The 15,461-nt window shown below is 44.0% G+C and overlaps 1 protein-coding gene across 1 annotated transcript; it reads right to left on the minus strand.

The window, feature by feature from the left end:
* Positions 1–935: 935 nt before the first annotated feature.
* MALSU1 (mitochondrial assembly of ribosomal large subunit 1) lies at positions 936–12,400 on the minus strand. Its single transcript, XM_038391084.2, has 4 exons — positions 12,183–12,400; positions 8,047–8,225; positions 3,322–3,403; positions 936–1,177 (listed from the first exon to the last, which is right to left on the minus strand). Exons 1-4 carry the CDS (start codon positions 12,382–12,384, stop codon positions 1,020–1,022), a joined length of 621 nt encoding a protein of 206 aa, XP_038247012.1. The 5' UTR covers positions 12,385–12,400; the 3' UTR covers positions 936–1,019.
* Positions 12,401–15,461: the final 3,061 nt, after the last annotated feature.

Raw genomic sequence — 15,461 nt, forward strand, 5'->3', positions numbered from 1 at the left:
TGTGATGCTAGTGTGCAAAAAGTAGCAATCTATATTTCATTCCTTCCCCCCAACTTTGGTGAGGCAGTATCTACTCTTGGTAATTGCGTTTAATTGCTGGTAATGTTAATGGAGAATTGAAAAGTGAAGTGATTTGTGTATGTGTGCGTGAGAGAGAGAGCGAAAATAAAGCAATTTTACATTCTGTATCTTTAAAGATGAATTGCAAAGCAAAATCTAGAACTGCTTAACAAGATTTATTTTCCTCAGACATCTTATTAGTTGGAGGAAAGATTCCCAAGCTTTCCCCCTTGTATAATAGCACCCACCCCTAATTGGAATACCCAGAAAATGGTTAATTCCTGGTGTCTTTCACACTGTCATGGCTTTTATTAGTGGTAATTTTTAAGTCTGTACTCTTCTAAACTCCTTGGAATTCTTGTCCAAAGCCCCATAACAAAATAAAGCCTTCCTCACTTAAGTTACGGAATTTTGTGTCTTTGGTCTCAGAGGCAGTGTTATTTCTGTATATGTAACTGCCAAAGATGCCAGGACATGATTTGATGTATCTTTAGGGAAGGTTTTACTATTTAACAAGCTATGGCTTTTCAAACCATTTACAATGGACAGAAGACAACAAAAAGTGTCCTAGAGGTTTTTAATACATATTCAGTAGGCTAATACTTAGTCATTTCCACTCCTTACTATTAATCTAGTGCTATAAGTGTAAAATTTCATGTGTGAATCTTGGAAGGGTTTTAAGCCTAACAGTGTTAAAGTAGCCATAAGACAAATCTGTCTAATGTAGATCAGCACAATTCCAGACAGATCCAATTAGGTACTTTGTGTCCTACAGCTGTATTGTTGTAAACCTAGTCCCTCACTAACTGCACCACAGTGGAGGGGCATTCAAGCTAGCTGTGTTCCCTCTCCCAAGAACTAACTAAAGAAATTGCTTGTTCCACTCTTTTAATCCTGAAGTGGTGAGTGCTCTAACTGCATTATTTGTATGTACTCCTTTCATGAAGGAAAGATTTTCATCAGTGCTGCTGGTGAGTAAGTCCAAATATGAAGTCTTCTGGTAAAGACTCTGGAACCATCTGTGCTAACTGGTCATCATAAGAACGGAGAGTCCATAACTTTTCCAACTCATAAATCTCTCGTGTCTCTGGAAGCATGAAATGGATCACTATGCTACCTGTAGAGGACAGAAAGACATAGTACAGTCAAAAATGGACACAAACACAAAGTACAGGTTAAATTTCATGTGTACTATTAAGTTGCCAAAATCTTTTCAGCACGCCAACATGTATGCTGCACTTTTTATAGAAAAATGTAACTTAATTACAACACTTTCATATCCTTCTTTATGTAATGCTAGTACATTGTACTAAATTATAATGCATTTTAAAAATAACGGTGACCTATACTACCTTTTCTGTACTACAGATGTTCCGAAGATGTTGATATGTTATCCCAAGAATGTCCAGGGCTAGAAGCAAGAGCTGTGACATCTACTGGAAAGCGGGGAATCTAACTTCCAGTGATACAAACTCTCATTTCTAGTGTGGGTTGTGTGTATAAACTGAGTATATATAATATGAATACTATAATACATATAAATTCAATACAAGTTGAACAAAACACAAGTTTAGTCTATATCCCTTCGAATACACAACATTCTACTACATTATGCAGGTTCTGAATCTAATGTGGAAATTTGAAAAGCCAGGCATCTTCCTCTGAAATGGTGTAAGCACACTTTAATGCCAAAAGTGTATTTATAAAATATAGGTGTATTCAAGTCTATAAAATGGAATAACAATGGCAATGAAGTTTAAGTAAACTTTTAGAACAGGGGTTCTCAACCTTTTTTTTCCCTGAGGCTCCCCCAACATGCTATAAAAACCTCCCTGAAACCTGCTCGCAGCCCCCCCCAGGGGCCCCAGATCCCTGGTTGATAACCACAGTTTTAGAATGTAGTTAACTACATTCAGATTAACATGTAAAAAAATCTGTTTACTCTTTAGGCTTTTCAGTTGACTTGCAGAAAATTGACCTTTCTGTGAAATAGGGAGAGAGACATAAAGCGCTGATCAAACTTAACACCTGAAAATGAAACAGATCCACAAGACTCTAGCAGCAAGGATGTTATATGTTCAGCTACCTTATAAAAGTTGTAGGGGGGAAAAAATGCCTTAAATGAATTTCAAACAGAAAGCCTATGTAAATGGGAACACAGTGGAGAAACTGCACTATGTGAAATTGTGTAGTAATTTTATAAACTAAGTCAATGAGAAAAGGAGTACTTGTGGCACCTTAGAGACTAACATATTTATTAGAGCATAAGCTTTCGTGAGCTACAGCTCACTTCATCGGATGCATTTCCACCAAATGCATCCGATGAAGTGAGCTGTAGCTCACGAAAGCTTATGCTCTAATAAATTTGTTAGTCTCTAAGGTGCCACAAGTACTCCTTTTCTTTTTGCGAATACAGACTAACACGGCTGCTACTCTGAAATAAGTCAATGAGAAATCATTACCCTGAACATAATGTAGGATTCACATTTCTCAGCATAAGACACTTTTCAAAGCAGATGTCAAAGTTTCTGATCACTGATTTTAGAGCTCAAAATCTCATTGAATTAGAGTGTTTGCATGGGATGTCTCACTAGTGTACTGTTGTCCAGCAATAATATGTAAAAAAAGCCAACTCCAACTAGCCATCTCTGGAGTTGTACTCTAGGGTAACAAAGTTTGTCCAGACTTGGGTCGTAATTATCATTTCATTGTTGCATACTCTGACACACAGCTTTTAAAATGATATATCTGGTTCCTCTCACTTGAACATATATTCATTAGAAAATTGTATATTTATTAGAGGAACAGGGAAATGCAGAATCTATGAGCCAGAATCTTGGCATTAATTGACAGTGAGAGTCTGAATTTAGTTAAGTACTGTTAATCTAGGCAAAAAAGCCATCAATTGAATAAGAGGGCTTATATAATGAAAGTAACATTTTTAGATAAATGTGTAATTACTGAAACATCCTTGCATATCTCCTTCCAAAACTTTTGATCCTCACTCTTGAGAATTAAGAACTATTTTTTAGCTACTGCAGAGTTGTTACTCCACAGTGTTCAATGCCAATGTTCTCTTCCAGTGAAACTTAACACTGGGGAAGGACTCAATGGAGTTCAGGCAATAAAATTATACTTGGAGCTAGAGAGGAGCTAAGTATGAGAACCTATCTGCAACAACTTAGGGTTTTACCAGTGAAATGCTGCCTTCAACACATGGCTCATATGGCACTAGAATCTGAGAAATTTGTAAATATTTACCAAAATCAATGCACATCCAATCATCTGTGTCTTTCCCTTCAATCTGAATGTGAGGATCTTTTTCTTGTTTCAGCTGCTTGTACTGTAAAAGAAGAAGCAAATCAGTGTGAAGACAGATACTGCCAAATGTTCATTCTAAAGTGTTGAAGCCCATCAGGCAGCTAAAGCCTGACAAATTGTCTAAGGAATTAATTTCGAATACGTCACTGGTGAAACTGGAATCTACATCCAGTTTTGGTGTCTGTGCTTTCAAAAGGATGTTAAATTTGGAAGAAATTAAAGAATAAGGTCTGGAAAACATGACAATCCCTTTCAAGGAGCTTCATGTATTTTGTTCATTGAAAAGAAGTTAAAAAGGTGACTTGATCATAGTCTATAAAGAACTACTGGATGATTTTTCTTTTCTAGGAGACAAAGACATAAAAGATCCAACGACCAGAAGTTAATGGTAGAAAAATGTAAATTGGAAATAAGATGTAAATATTAGCAATGAGCAAAATTACCCATTGGAACAGATGACCAAAGAACATGGTAAATTCTCCATCTGAAGTCTTTAATGCCTGTCTAAAAAGTAGATTGTAGATAATTTTTACCTTTCTTTTTTTTTAAAAAAAAAGCCCTTCTTTTAAGAACCTATTGATTTTTTCCATTGTTCCAAGATCCAAGGGTTTGGGTCTTTTGATGATTTTGTAACCAATTGGTTAGGATATTATTCTCAGCAGAAAGGCCTGGCTGGCTAGGGATGGTGTCTGACTTCAATAGAAAAATGGTATCACAAATGCATTTCTTATTGGTTTTGGCAGCATACAGACACCCAAGATGGTAAAGGGCCTTTGTTTACAAAGTTACAAGCTAAAATTGAGAGTAAGAATAAGTGGTAGAACACATCCCAGTATAGAATAAGCCCTTTCCCTTGCTTGCCAGCATGTACTTCTAATATTTTCCCAGTCGGTCTTTAGCTGTTGAACTACTATCTGAATTTTTGCCTAAACTAGAGCAAGGGTCAGCACACACTGCTAAGTGGGTAGCAATGCATGGAAAGGTTGAGTTGAGGTATTAGGGCTTTTTAAAATGTCTCACTGAAAGATAAGTCAAAGCTGCAGTAGGACAAGACTCTAAGATTTAGGCTCCCAAATGCACCTTCCCTGTGACTTTTTTTTTTTTTTTAACAAAGGTAAAATAGTTGTCATCATGCCGTTTACAAGAGGTGGGGCTGGGAGAAGAAATGGACCTAACTAGCTGCCATACTCTCCTGCCCCAAGCGGTCTCAGGTTTGTTAAAATCTGTGGTTTGTCCAGAAGATTCCCACTTTCAGGAATTCTCTTGTGGGTGCTCGAGTGGCTGCCCAAATCCCACCTTTTTCAGGTTATCCAGGAAAGGGGAGCCCAAATCTCTTCTGAGGCTCTCCCCTCTCACAGGGACTTCCTTCTCCTGTAGAACTTCTGCTACAAACAATAGCCACCAGGGGGAGGAGAAGGCTGCAGCCCAGAGACAAGAAGCCCTTTCCATTAGGCTGGAGAGGAAGGATAGAAAAGGAGACTTTCTGGACTTTAGGTGAAAAGGCATTGCTGTCCATAAGGGTACATGCAGTGATGAGCTGCCAAAATCTAACAACTGGTTCCCTCCTCACCCCACAAGGGGGTCGTTACCCACTCCCGCCCCCGGGACTCCTGCCCCATCCAACCCCTGTCCCCTGACTGCCCTCAGAACCGGGCAGGAAGGTCTCGTGGGCCACCATAGTGGGTGCACGCCCCACCCCACCCATAAGAGCCAGAGGCACCTGCTGGGGGGCGAGGTGGGGAGTTCCAGAGGTGCTTACCTGGGGCAGCTCCCAGGAAGCATTCGGAGGTCCCTCTGGCTCCTGGGGGGGGAGCGGCCACTCCCCCACTGATTGCATCAAAAGTGGCGCCTTAGGTGCCGACTCTGTGGGTCCTCTAGGGCTGGAGCACCCTCGGGGAAAATTTGGTGGGTGCAGAGCCCCCACCAGCAGCTCCCAGCCCCAGCTCACCTCCACTCCACCTCCACTTCCTCCCCTGAACGCGCTACCCCGCTCTGCTTCTCCGCGCCCCCACCCCCCCCCCGGCTTCCCGCGAATGAGCTGTTCGGCGGGAAGCCGCAGAGGGCTGAGAAGCAGGCGGCAGCTTCGTGCTCTGGCCCAGGGAGGTGGAGGTGAGCTGGGGCGGGGAGCGCTTCCCCTGCGTGCCACCCCCCCGTTACCTGCTGCAGTGCAGGCGGCCCACCTCCACCTCCCTGGGCCTGAGTGGGAAGCTGCTGCCTGCTTCTCAGCCTGCCCCAGCTTCCTGCACAAACAGCTGATTCTCAGGAAGCCAGGGAGGAGAGGGAGGCGAAGCATTCACGGGGGGAGGCGGAGCCGGAGCAGAGGCGATCTGGGGCCGGGGGTGGGGCGGGGAGCTGCCAGTGGGTGCTTCAGGGCTGGAGCACCCGTGGAATCAGTGCTAAGGCGCCACTTTTGGCCGCTTAAATTTAGAAGCCCTTTTAGAATCAGTTGTCCCTCGCAGAACAACTGGTTCTAAAAGGGCTTCTAAATTGAACAACGGGCTCCAGCTCACCACTGGGTACATGAAAACAGCAGGATATAGTACTGACCATGCAAATGAGGTAAGGGCAGGTAAGTATTCCATTTAGTATGTTAAATCAAACCAATACAACTTCCACAGCTTTTAAGCCAAATGCCTGCTTGCAGTGATGAATGGAGTATGGCACAGAACACAGGTGCCCCTAGGTTGGGGCTTGACAGAGTTCAGCTCTACTCTTCCAGTCCTACTTCTCACTGTTAAAACCCACCATTTTGGAAGAAAAAAAACAGGCAACAGCAAGGAGCGAGTGAGTAGGATGACAGGGGAGGGGAGATTCAGAGGAGAAAAAAGGAGAGGTATAAGGTGGGGAGGGGTTAGAAAGAACCCAATTGCTTAAGTGATCAATGTCAGACTGCGGAACCCACCCTACAACAAACAGGAAATAAAAAGGAAAATTGTGGTTCACCTTTTGGATGTTTGTGGCTGGCAGGATCAGCAGCAAGGGCAAGAAGAATACAAAGCTAATGTCAACAGCTACCACTGATGAAACGTGTAAGTTACACAGTCTATGTGCTACACAAGTAAGAGCAAACCAGGCTCTTACAAGACATGAAAGCTGCTCCAGCTGCTGTAAATCTTGGGCAGACCTGTAGTGCTATAAGCCTCTTCAACCCCATCTTTGTTTTCAATACAAAAATCCAGCCAGAATAAAAGCTCCCAGGATCCAGATTTGATGAGCAGATGGACTATTTCCTTTCTAGATTTTGCACATGTGTGCTGCAAGAGATTAATAGGTATAATTCCAACTAAAGGAGGACTGCTGTTCTCCCTTTCCCTCTAGACAGGCACAAAGCTAACTCCCATGAGCAAACCTTAGAATGTGTAATTTTATAGCAATTGCCATTTAAAGGGAGCTAACTGTATCCTATGAATCGGACAAGCTTCATAGGTAGTATGCACTTAATTTAAGATGATCTAAAATAGCAGTACTCAAACTGTGGTCCACAGAATTAAATATTTTTGAGAACTAGACTGAAGCACTAAGGGAAGAATTTGGGTGTTATGAGATGGGAAATGTGTAAGATCCAAAAGCTGTTTGCAGAATCCCTGTTCCAAAGTCAATAACCATTATATCATTATCCAAGCACTTTTAGATCTTCTCACAGAGAGACAGAAGAGTTCTGTTTTATGGAAGAGGCCAGAACAGTTGACCCACTCTTATGAAAAATCAAATCATGGACCGGTCAATACAGCTCTGTGCAGGTTTTTACACGAGGTACAAGACAAGAAATTGAGTATACACATCTAGGTTTCCAACACATCGTATTATTAGGATGTGTGTGATTCATCTCTCCCTCAAAACTGAAAGGTAGTCTGACCTCCTAAATCTCAGATCCCATGAGACCCATCCTTTACCATACTACCATGGGCTCTCAAAAGTGCCCTGAGCACAACCTTGCTCCAAAGAAGATGGGGCTGGCACTGAGCACAATGGGGAAGCAAAGAAGAACATTCTTAGTCAGCAACCACCACAAAGTTAGAGGTGAGTATGATGCAGACAGCCACATTCCCATCCCCAATACTTCCACTGGGTGACTCAAAGGTCAGGGGAAGTGAAGGCAATTCCATGAAGCTGCTACTGTCCGTCTCCCCATACTGGAACTGAATTATGTTTATTTGTACAAAAAGGGACAATCTACTCCAGTGTTTAAGGCCATGCCTTCCTTTGAAGAAATACGATATTTAAGTAATAAAGTCATTTTTGCTTAGATCGCTCAACTGCATTTTAAACATTGAACATTCTATGATGTCACATATAACCAGAACTATCATCACTCCACCACCAGTTACCATCCTCTCTGTATTGGGGGCCCAGATTCTCATTCCACAAAACTCTGCACTGCAATCATCCTCCTTCCTTGTATAGAGAGGTGTCCATTCACAGTCTACACTTTACATTTTATTTCCTTACCTAAGAAAGCAGATTAGTTTCAGCATCTCCTATTTGTACAAGAGGATACTGCATAAGAACAACAAACCTCACCTTGTCTGGTTGCTACTTTAACAGATAAAATGTATATATTTTGCTATGTTTAATTCTCACTTTTGCAAATATTTCACAACATACATTTCCAGTTAAAACTATTCAGAATCTAAAGCAAGTGAAGAGTGGAAATAATTGTCCTACCATTTTCAGCATGTAGTGTGCCATTGCATGGAGGTGTCTTGAAGAAGATCCACTCACAATTATAAAATAATCACTGTATTTCATTTCTGGAGGCACCTGGATAACACAAATGTTGCTAGCATTTTCTTGCCTCAGTAGAGCTATGATAAAATCAATACTGAACTTGGAAAGTCCATGATCTGAAACAAAGAACAAGACTTCAAATTGTGATTTCTCTTTTTAAACAAAGTACAAAAACTGTTTACTTAAACTTACTGAAAAACAATGAAGAGTGAGGGTGAACTAAATTATAATCTATAGCCATCCATCCTGGAATTTGAGATGATGCTAAAAAACAAGGATTGAAATGTGATTCCAGTTGCTAGAATAATGATATTGAGAAAAACCAAACTCCTGGAAGTTAAAAACAGGGAACTAAACTGATTCTTATGGTTAATAATACTCTGTTACTAAACATCAGTTATTTATATAGCATCCACAGTGTGCTAGACACTTCTCTGACAGCTACAGTAGAACCTAAGAGTTATGAACACCAGAGTTATACATCGATTGGTAAATCACACACCTTACTTGGAACCGGAAGTACGTAATCAGGCAGCAGCAAAGATGCGCCAAAAAAAAAAAAAAAAGTACAGTACTGTGTTAAAAATAAACTACTAAAAAAAAAGGGAAAGTTTTTTAAAAAGATCTGACATGGCAAGGAAATTGTTTCTGTGCTTGTTTCATTTAAATTAAGAAGGTTAAAAGCAGCATTTTTCTTCCACATACTATAGTTTCAAAGCTGTATTAAGTCAATGTTCAGTTATGAACTTTTGAAAGAACAACCATTACGTTTTGTTCAGAGTTATGAACCGCCTCCAATCCCAAAGTGTTTGTAACTCTGCGGGTCTAATGTAGACAGGGAGCATTAAGATACACTGTTTCTTTAGGTGACTTGCAAGACTTAATATAGTGAGATAGTGACTTAGTTATTTGTAATTATTGGATATAATATTTCAAATCAATGCTTGTTAAGTTCTAAAAAGCCTGTGATAAGGACATATTAGGCACAATGGTAACAACTGCAATATAAAACCATAAGTAGGCTAAACAAACATATAAAAATTGACCTAGCATAACACACACACTGTGGAAACAAATAATCTTATAAATAGGGCCCTACCAAATTCGCAGCTGTGAAAAACATGTCACAGAGCGTGAAATCTGACTATTGTAAGGGAGATCAGATTTCACAGAGCTGGGCAGCTAAAGAATGGTGGCTGCTGGCTAGAAGCCCAGCTCTGGAAACAGCGCAGAAGTGAGCGTGGCATGGTATGGAGGCTGGCGTTTGTCACTTTTTGGGGTGACATTGCTGGCCTTACAGGTGAGCTACTGCCCAGGGTCCCATGATCAGCAGGTGCCATGGTCAGTCCCCCCACACACAGCCAGCCCAAGGCCCCTTTAACTCCCGAGCACTAGGCCTGGATTCAGGGAGGGGCAGGGCTGGGGGTGCATCTGCCAGGGGCTCATACGGGGCGCTGGGCTTCAACTGCTAATCCCAGTCAGGCCGGGGAGGGACAGGACTTCCTCTTCCCCTGCACAGGTCCTCCCAGGACCAAGTCAGACCCACCTCTGGGATCCTCACCTGGCTGCAGGAAGTTCCACGGCTGCTAGCCAGCTGTCCAGCTCTGAAGGCAGCAGTGCAAAAGGGTGGCAATACCATGACCCTCCCCACACCAGCCTTATGATGTGCACACACCCCCCTCTTTTGGATTGGGACTCCCACAACACTGAAATTTCAGATTTGAATATATGAAACTGTGAAATTTACAATTTTAAAAATACCATGACAGTGAAATTAACTGAAATGGACCATGAATTTGGTAGTGGCCTACTTGTAGTTGTAACCTGATCTTGCCATTTCTAACAGACCATAGAGTCTTGTCTACAGACCCACTCTATCAATTTAACTAAATCCATTCAGAAACTGACATAGATCAGCACAACCCCCTTGCATGCATAGTTTTAACTAATTTGTTTCTAAATAGATTTATTCAAATGGGTACAATTTGTGTGTGTAGCTAAGACCTAACTAGGTAAAACAAGATCTGTTTCTATTTGTCAGTAAGGTGCAATGCCACTTCCCCTACATGGAACTGTAAAATTAACAGAGCATTGCTGAGTTCATATTCATCACCTATCAACCTTAATACAGAGAAAAAGCCAAATAAGGAGGCAATAACCAGATGTGTATATAGCATGAAACTGATCAGAGGCCTGTAAAACAAACACATACACATGAGCTCCTTGGCCCCCCATGTACACAATCACAATGACTGCTACAGCCAGGTCTACTCTAGAAGAGGTTTGCTGATATAGCTATACCAGCAAGTTCTCCTAGTGCAGACACCGCTTATTCTCTAAGGGAAATAAGCTATAATGGAAAGAGTACTTTTATGCCAGTATAAATAAGTATACCCTAGGGTTTTCGCAAATATGGAAATGTGAGTTTGTCTGGTTCACCATGCCCTCCTCCCATTGATATTATACTAACAATAGTTTCTAGGGGAGACCTGGCTTAAACCTGTGGCAAAAGAGTTTATTTTCTTCAGCAAAGATGTGTGAAACAACTTTGTACAGTATACATACCTGTACCTCTACCAAAAGCTATATTTAACTTGAACACTTCACTAGAATGCTCTACTCATGTTTTGATCCTCTTCCTTTTCTGCTAGCCTGAAGCCTGTGTCCTCAGCAGAAAACAGAATGTATATACAAAACATTAAATCAAATCATCTTCAAAGATTTGGATTCCATAGCTGAAGAGGACCATGAAACCCAATAGTTTTACTCTGTCTCATCTTTGACTGTAGGAAACAGTTTATTTTTCTTCCTTTTGTCCTGTGTTTTATTTTAACCCTGTTCCACTAGTTTGCCTGGGTGGGGATGGTTTTGTGTCACAAAGCCAAGACATACAGGTCAGAGGAGAGGGACCTTCAATTCATACAGTATGTTCACACCCAAGCTTGCAGAATCTTTACATAATCTTCTGTAACAATATTTTATCTACAGCGGAGTTGGAGATTCTTGCTAATCCTCTTTTACTTTTTATTTACAAAAACACTAATTTTGAACAGGTATTGAATCCTTAGCAGTGAAACACTGCTTTATTGGAAGAAGGATCTTAGTGGTGTGAAATGACAGACTTTAGTAGTATGATTGATCCCACTGAAGATTCTTAGGATCAGAATTAGTTTTTAAACTAGAGTCATGCAGATATATATCACATGTGGAGTCAAATAAGACCACCAGTGCTGTGTGTGTTCAGAGAGCGGTCAAGATTTACTCTCTGGGAAAGGAGGAAGGGAGACGGAACCCCTCACTGTCATGGCCATGGGGGGGGGAGGGGAAACTGTTACAGTATTTATACACACCACTGCAGTGACATGAAGATTTTGCTCCCTCTTTCATAGAGAAATTAGAACAGTTTGCATTTACACCCAAGAAGTGCCCCAGCCAGTTTATTCCAAATGGATCTTCGTACATGGGCAGATGATGCTGTCTGCAAGTCTGGGGACTTTTTCTATCTGAGCTGGTATGGAAATGGACGAACCAAGCACCTTCTAAAATGTCCCAGGATGCACTGGTCTGCAAGCTGTGGGGCAGGTGCCCAGAAGGCACTGCAGAGACACAGGATACAGGAGCACTGGCACGGGCATGGAGCAGCTGGACGTCCCCGAGCCAGGTGCATGCCGCAGGGCAGTATGGATGGGCTGACCCATGTGCCCACCCACTGGCTTTCTCCAGTCAGTTCAGTGGCACTGCCCAGCACCCCCATTTGCCTGGGTCAGAGCCCACAGCTTCCCGGAGCACATGTCGCTGGACACCCCCCGGGGCTAGGCCCCCAGGCAGGGTGGGGATGGCTGGGGAAGCCTGGTTCCGTGCAGGGGCGACCAATCCCCAACTTCCTGGGCGGAGCTGGAGTGTACAGGGGCTGGGTCCCCCGCACGCCAGGCACTGCCTCGCGGGATCGGAGCAGCGGGGTGGGGGACGGGAGCGGCGCGCAGGGCCGGGGTGGGGCGGCTCAGCCCGGGGACGGGATGAGGACGGTGTGCAGGGGGCGGCACCGGCGCCCCCCAGCCTGGCACACGCCGTACCTGGGGCCCTGTGCTCCTGCTCGGCTCCTCCGCCCGCCCGCAGCTCCGCGCTGGGCCCGCCGCCGAGGGCCCGCCCCGCCAGCCCTGCCCAGCAGGGAGCGCAGCGCCCAGCGGCCCCCGAGGCCGCCCCTGCAGGGCGCAGCCGCAACCCCCTCGCCGCCGGCAGCACCAGCCCTCGCAGCCAGCGGCTGCCCCGCCACATGGCGCCTGGAGTCCGGAGAATCCCGGCCGCGGCAGCGTTCTGAGCCACGCCCCCGTGCCCCGCCCCGCCCTCATGGCCATCCCCGCACTGATTGGCTGCCGTAAACACCGTCTCCTCCACTGACTGGCCCCGTGCGCCGCCCTCTGGCCCAAGGAATGGCGCAGGCGCAGTGACTGCCCGGAGGTGGGCCGGGTGCCCTCCCCAGTGGGAGGTCGGTGACACGAGTCCACCCCCAGCCCCCTTCAGCAGCCCGCTCTCGCGCCCGCAGGCGCCTGTCAGAGACTCTCACAATGTCGGGGGTGGAAGGGATCTCGGAGCTCATCTTGTCCAACCCCCTGCTCAAAGCAGGGCCGATCCCCGATTTTTGCCCCATCCCTCAATGGCCCCCCCTCAGGCTTGAACTCACCACCCTGGGTTTAGCAGGCCGGTGCTCAAACCACTGCGCCATCCCTCCATCCTGCACCCCGGCCTTGCTGCGGGATTCTCTGAACAGCTCTGGTCTGTTAGCGCTTAAACTGGGAACACCGCAGCTGGGCACAGAAGCGTTGACCAGTCGCTCTCCGAGGCTGTTGTGATAATAATGGAAATCTTTAGACCCATGTTAAAAAACAACAACAACCCAACAGACAAAATTATTTTTCTGGCAACTGGCAAAATTCATTTAAGAAACAAGCAAAGAAAAAAAAACCTGACCAGGCCAGTCAGATACTGGCTGGATGGTAACCCCAGCACCCGTTGCTTATAGCCCTGGGCACCAGGGGTCACCACAGCAAAGAGCCCCAGGGGCTGTCGATGCCTCAGTGCTCTAGGCCAGGAGGGAGCCTGCTGCCGACCCCTGGGGCATTGCGGGGCCCTTTGCAAGGGTGCCATGTGTGCTTCCCCGGCGGTGGCAGGAGGATGCTGAGAAACAGTGCCAGCGCTGCCAGGTGTAGGGTGAGTCTCACAACCAGGGATGTTTTCCTGACCGCCCCAGCTCCTGGCATCACGTTATCGCTTGAGCCATGCAGCTTGCCGAGCAATAAAAGTGCATTCATAGCCCTGATGATCGCAGCAGTGTTTAATTTGTGCCAGGGCTGAATCCCAGCACCTCTGGGCTTGGTCCGTCATAGCCCCGGCACCTCTGGGCTTGCCGCATCGCTTATGAAAGTAAAAAATTGTTTGACCCCAGCACCTAATCACTTGAGCCCTGGCCCCTCTTCCATGATACATTAAGCACCCCCAAATGGTTTGAAAAAATAAACAGAGCAGAGGGAATCTACATGCCCCCAACCCCCTGCGTTACTCTTTTTTTAAAATATCTCAGGATTTATAAACCAATCTCAGGCTTTTGGGGGGGACTGACTCATGATTTTTGACCACTTGGGGTTGGTAATACCCCCACCACCCACACACGGTGTTCCCATCTTTGCCTTCTGACTTTGCCCTGTGAGTGCTGCAAGATGAAGAGATGGAGGGGGAGGGACTGGAGACTCTAGTCATTTGTTCCTCATTTTTTTAAACTAAAATCTTTTTGGTGGCCAGTCAAGAAAGGATGCAAAAAACACTTGCCAAACAGATTTATGTAAAGGACCTGTTGTCCGCAATGTTTATACTTTGTTCCTGAACTACAGCCAGAGCATATAGATAGTATAGCACTATTGCTCACCTTGTGTGATTTGAAATGGATGGGAGCTCCTGTGTGGATATCCCGTGGCACATATTTTGTGGAGCTGGTCAAGAAAATGGAAAAATGTATGTCAAAGTTTTTTCCATTTCGTAGTGTTCTAAGTGGAACCGTTGTCTGTTTTTTTAAAATTATTTGGTAAATGGGGACCGGGCCAGGGACTCAGATCAGCGAGCTCCCACTAGGGGCAGGACCCATCCCATTTCCTCCCCCCCCCCGCCCACCTCCAGCAGTCACTGCGCCTGCTCCAAATTATTTGCGCAATTTTTTTTAAATAAAGCAAAAATTCATTTGCAAACAACAAAAAAATCTCAAAAAAACCCTCATTTTTCTTTAAATTTTTAATTTTCGTTAAAAGCCTGTGAAAATTTCACCTAGCTCTAATATTTTGATAACACCTGCTCTTTGGCAAACTCTGATCTATTCAAACTATGAGCTTCAGGAGTAAAGCATCAATGGTAGTGGAAAGGGTTGCATTATAGTTAATAGGATGTTGAATTTTGCTTAACGTTGGAAGACCCAGTCTTGTTCATATGTCATTCTTACTCATGCAAGTAAGTCTTCTCAGCATTAATGGAAATACTTGCGTGACGACTAAACGTGTAAGGATTTGTGGGATCAGGTAAAGCTGTCACTTTAAAGAAGAACAACATAATAGTTTGAGAACTCAGTTTTTCTTCTCTTTTGCTTTCATTGCTACACATTTTGAAAATGATACTCTTGAAGGAAACTAGAGCTCTTTACACATTAATATATAAATTCTATGCAAGTATCAGTTCATCCACTACTGAAATGCAACTAACTCTGGGGTGAAACGCACCAACTATTTAAAAGTACACAGCAACACTATACTATGGTATAGGTTAGGAAGAAAAAGAATACATTTTCCAAGAGAACTAATAGGGTAGATTTATATAGACAGAATGAAATGATCAGAGTTGCAGTTGAAATGATCAGTTAGTTGCAGAATTAACAGCCTTACTCTTATGAAGTGTGTGTTGGACTCTTTAATGATCAACACTGATCACCATAATGTACATAGCCTGATTGCAAATCTTGGGGACAGATTAAATAATGGAGACCACCCAGCTGTTGCAACATACACTCCGATCTGCAAACTGATTAATGGCTTGACCTAACCCAGTTTAGCGTGTGCTTTCTGTGAGGATACTGTACATCTAACATGTGCTATGCATAACTATGGCACTAAATAAATAATAATAATAGGATCAGACTACAAGACAATTAGGCTGCACAGTATAAAGCTAAAACGCAAACACATTTATACGTTGTGGTTGGTTACTCATAGACTTTAAGGTCAGATGGGACCATGATGATCATTTAGTCTGACCTGCATGTTGCAGGCCACAGAACCTCACCCATCCATTTCTGTAACAGACCCATATCCTCTGGC

The sequence above is a fragment of the Dermochelys coriacea genome, chromosome 2 (genome assembly GCF_009764565.3).
Source record: "Dermochelys coriacea isolate rDerCor1 chromosome 2, rDerCor1.pri.v4, whole genome shotgun sequence".
Classification (NCBI taxonomy): Eukaryota; Metazoa; Chordata; order Testudines; family Dermochelyidae; genus Dermochelys; species Dermochelys coriacea.

Coding starts and splice junctions, on each gene's coding strand:
- MALSU1 (XM_038391084.2), bottom strand. CDS start 12,384: ATGTGGCGGGGCAGCCGCTGGCTGCGAGGGCTGGTGCTGCCGGCGGCG. Junction 8,226..12,182: donor GCAGGAGCACAGGGCCCCAG/GTACGGCGTGTG, acceptor TCTTTGTTTCAG/ATCATGGACTTTCCAAGTTC. Junction 1,178..3,321: donor TTGGATGTGCATTGATTTTG/GTAAATATTTAC, acceptor TGTCCTCTACAG/GTAGCATAGTGATCCATTTC.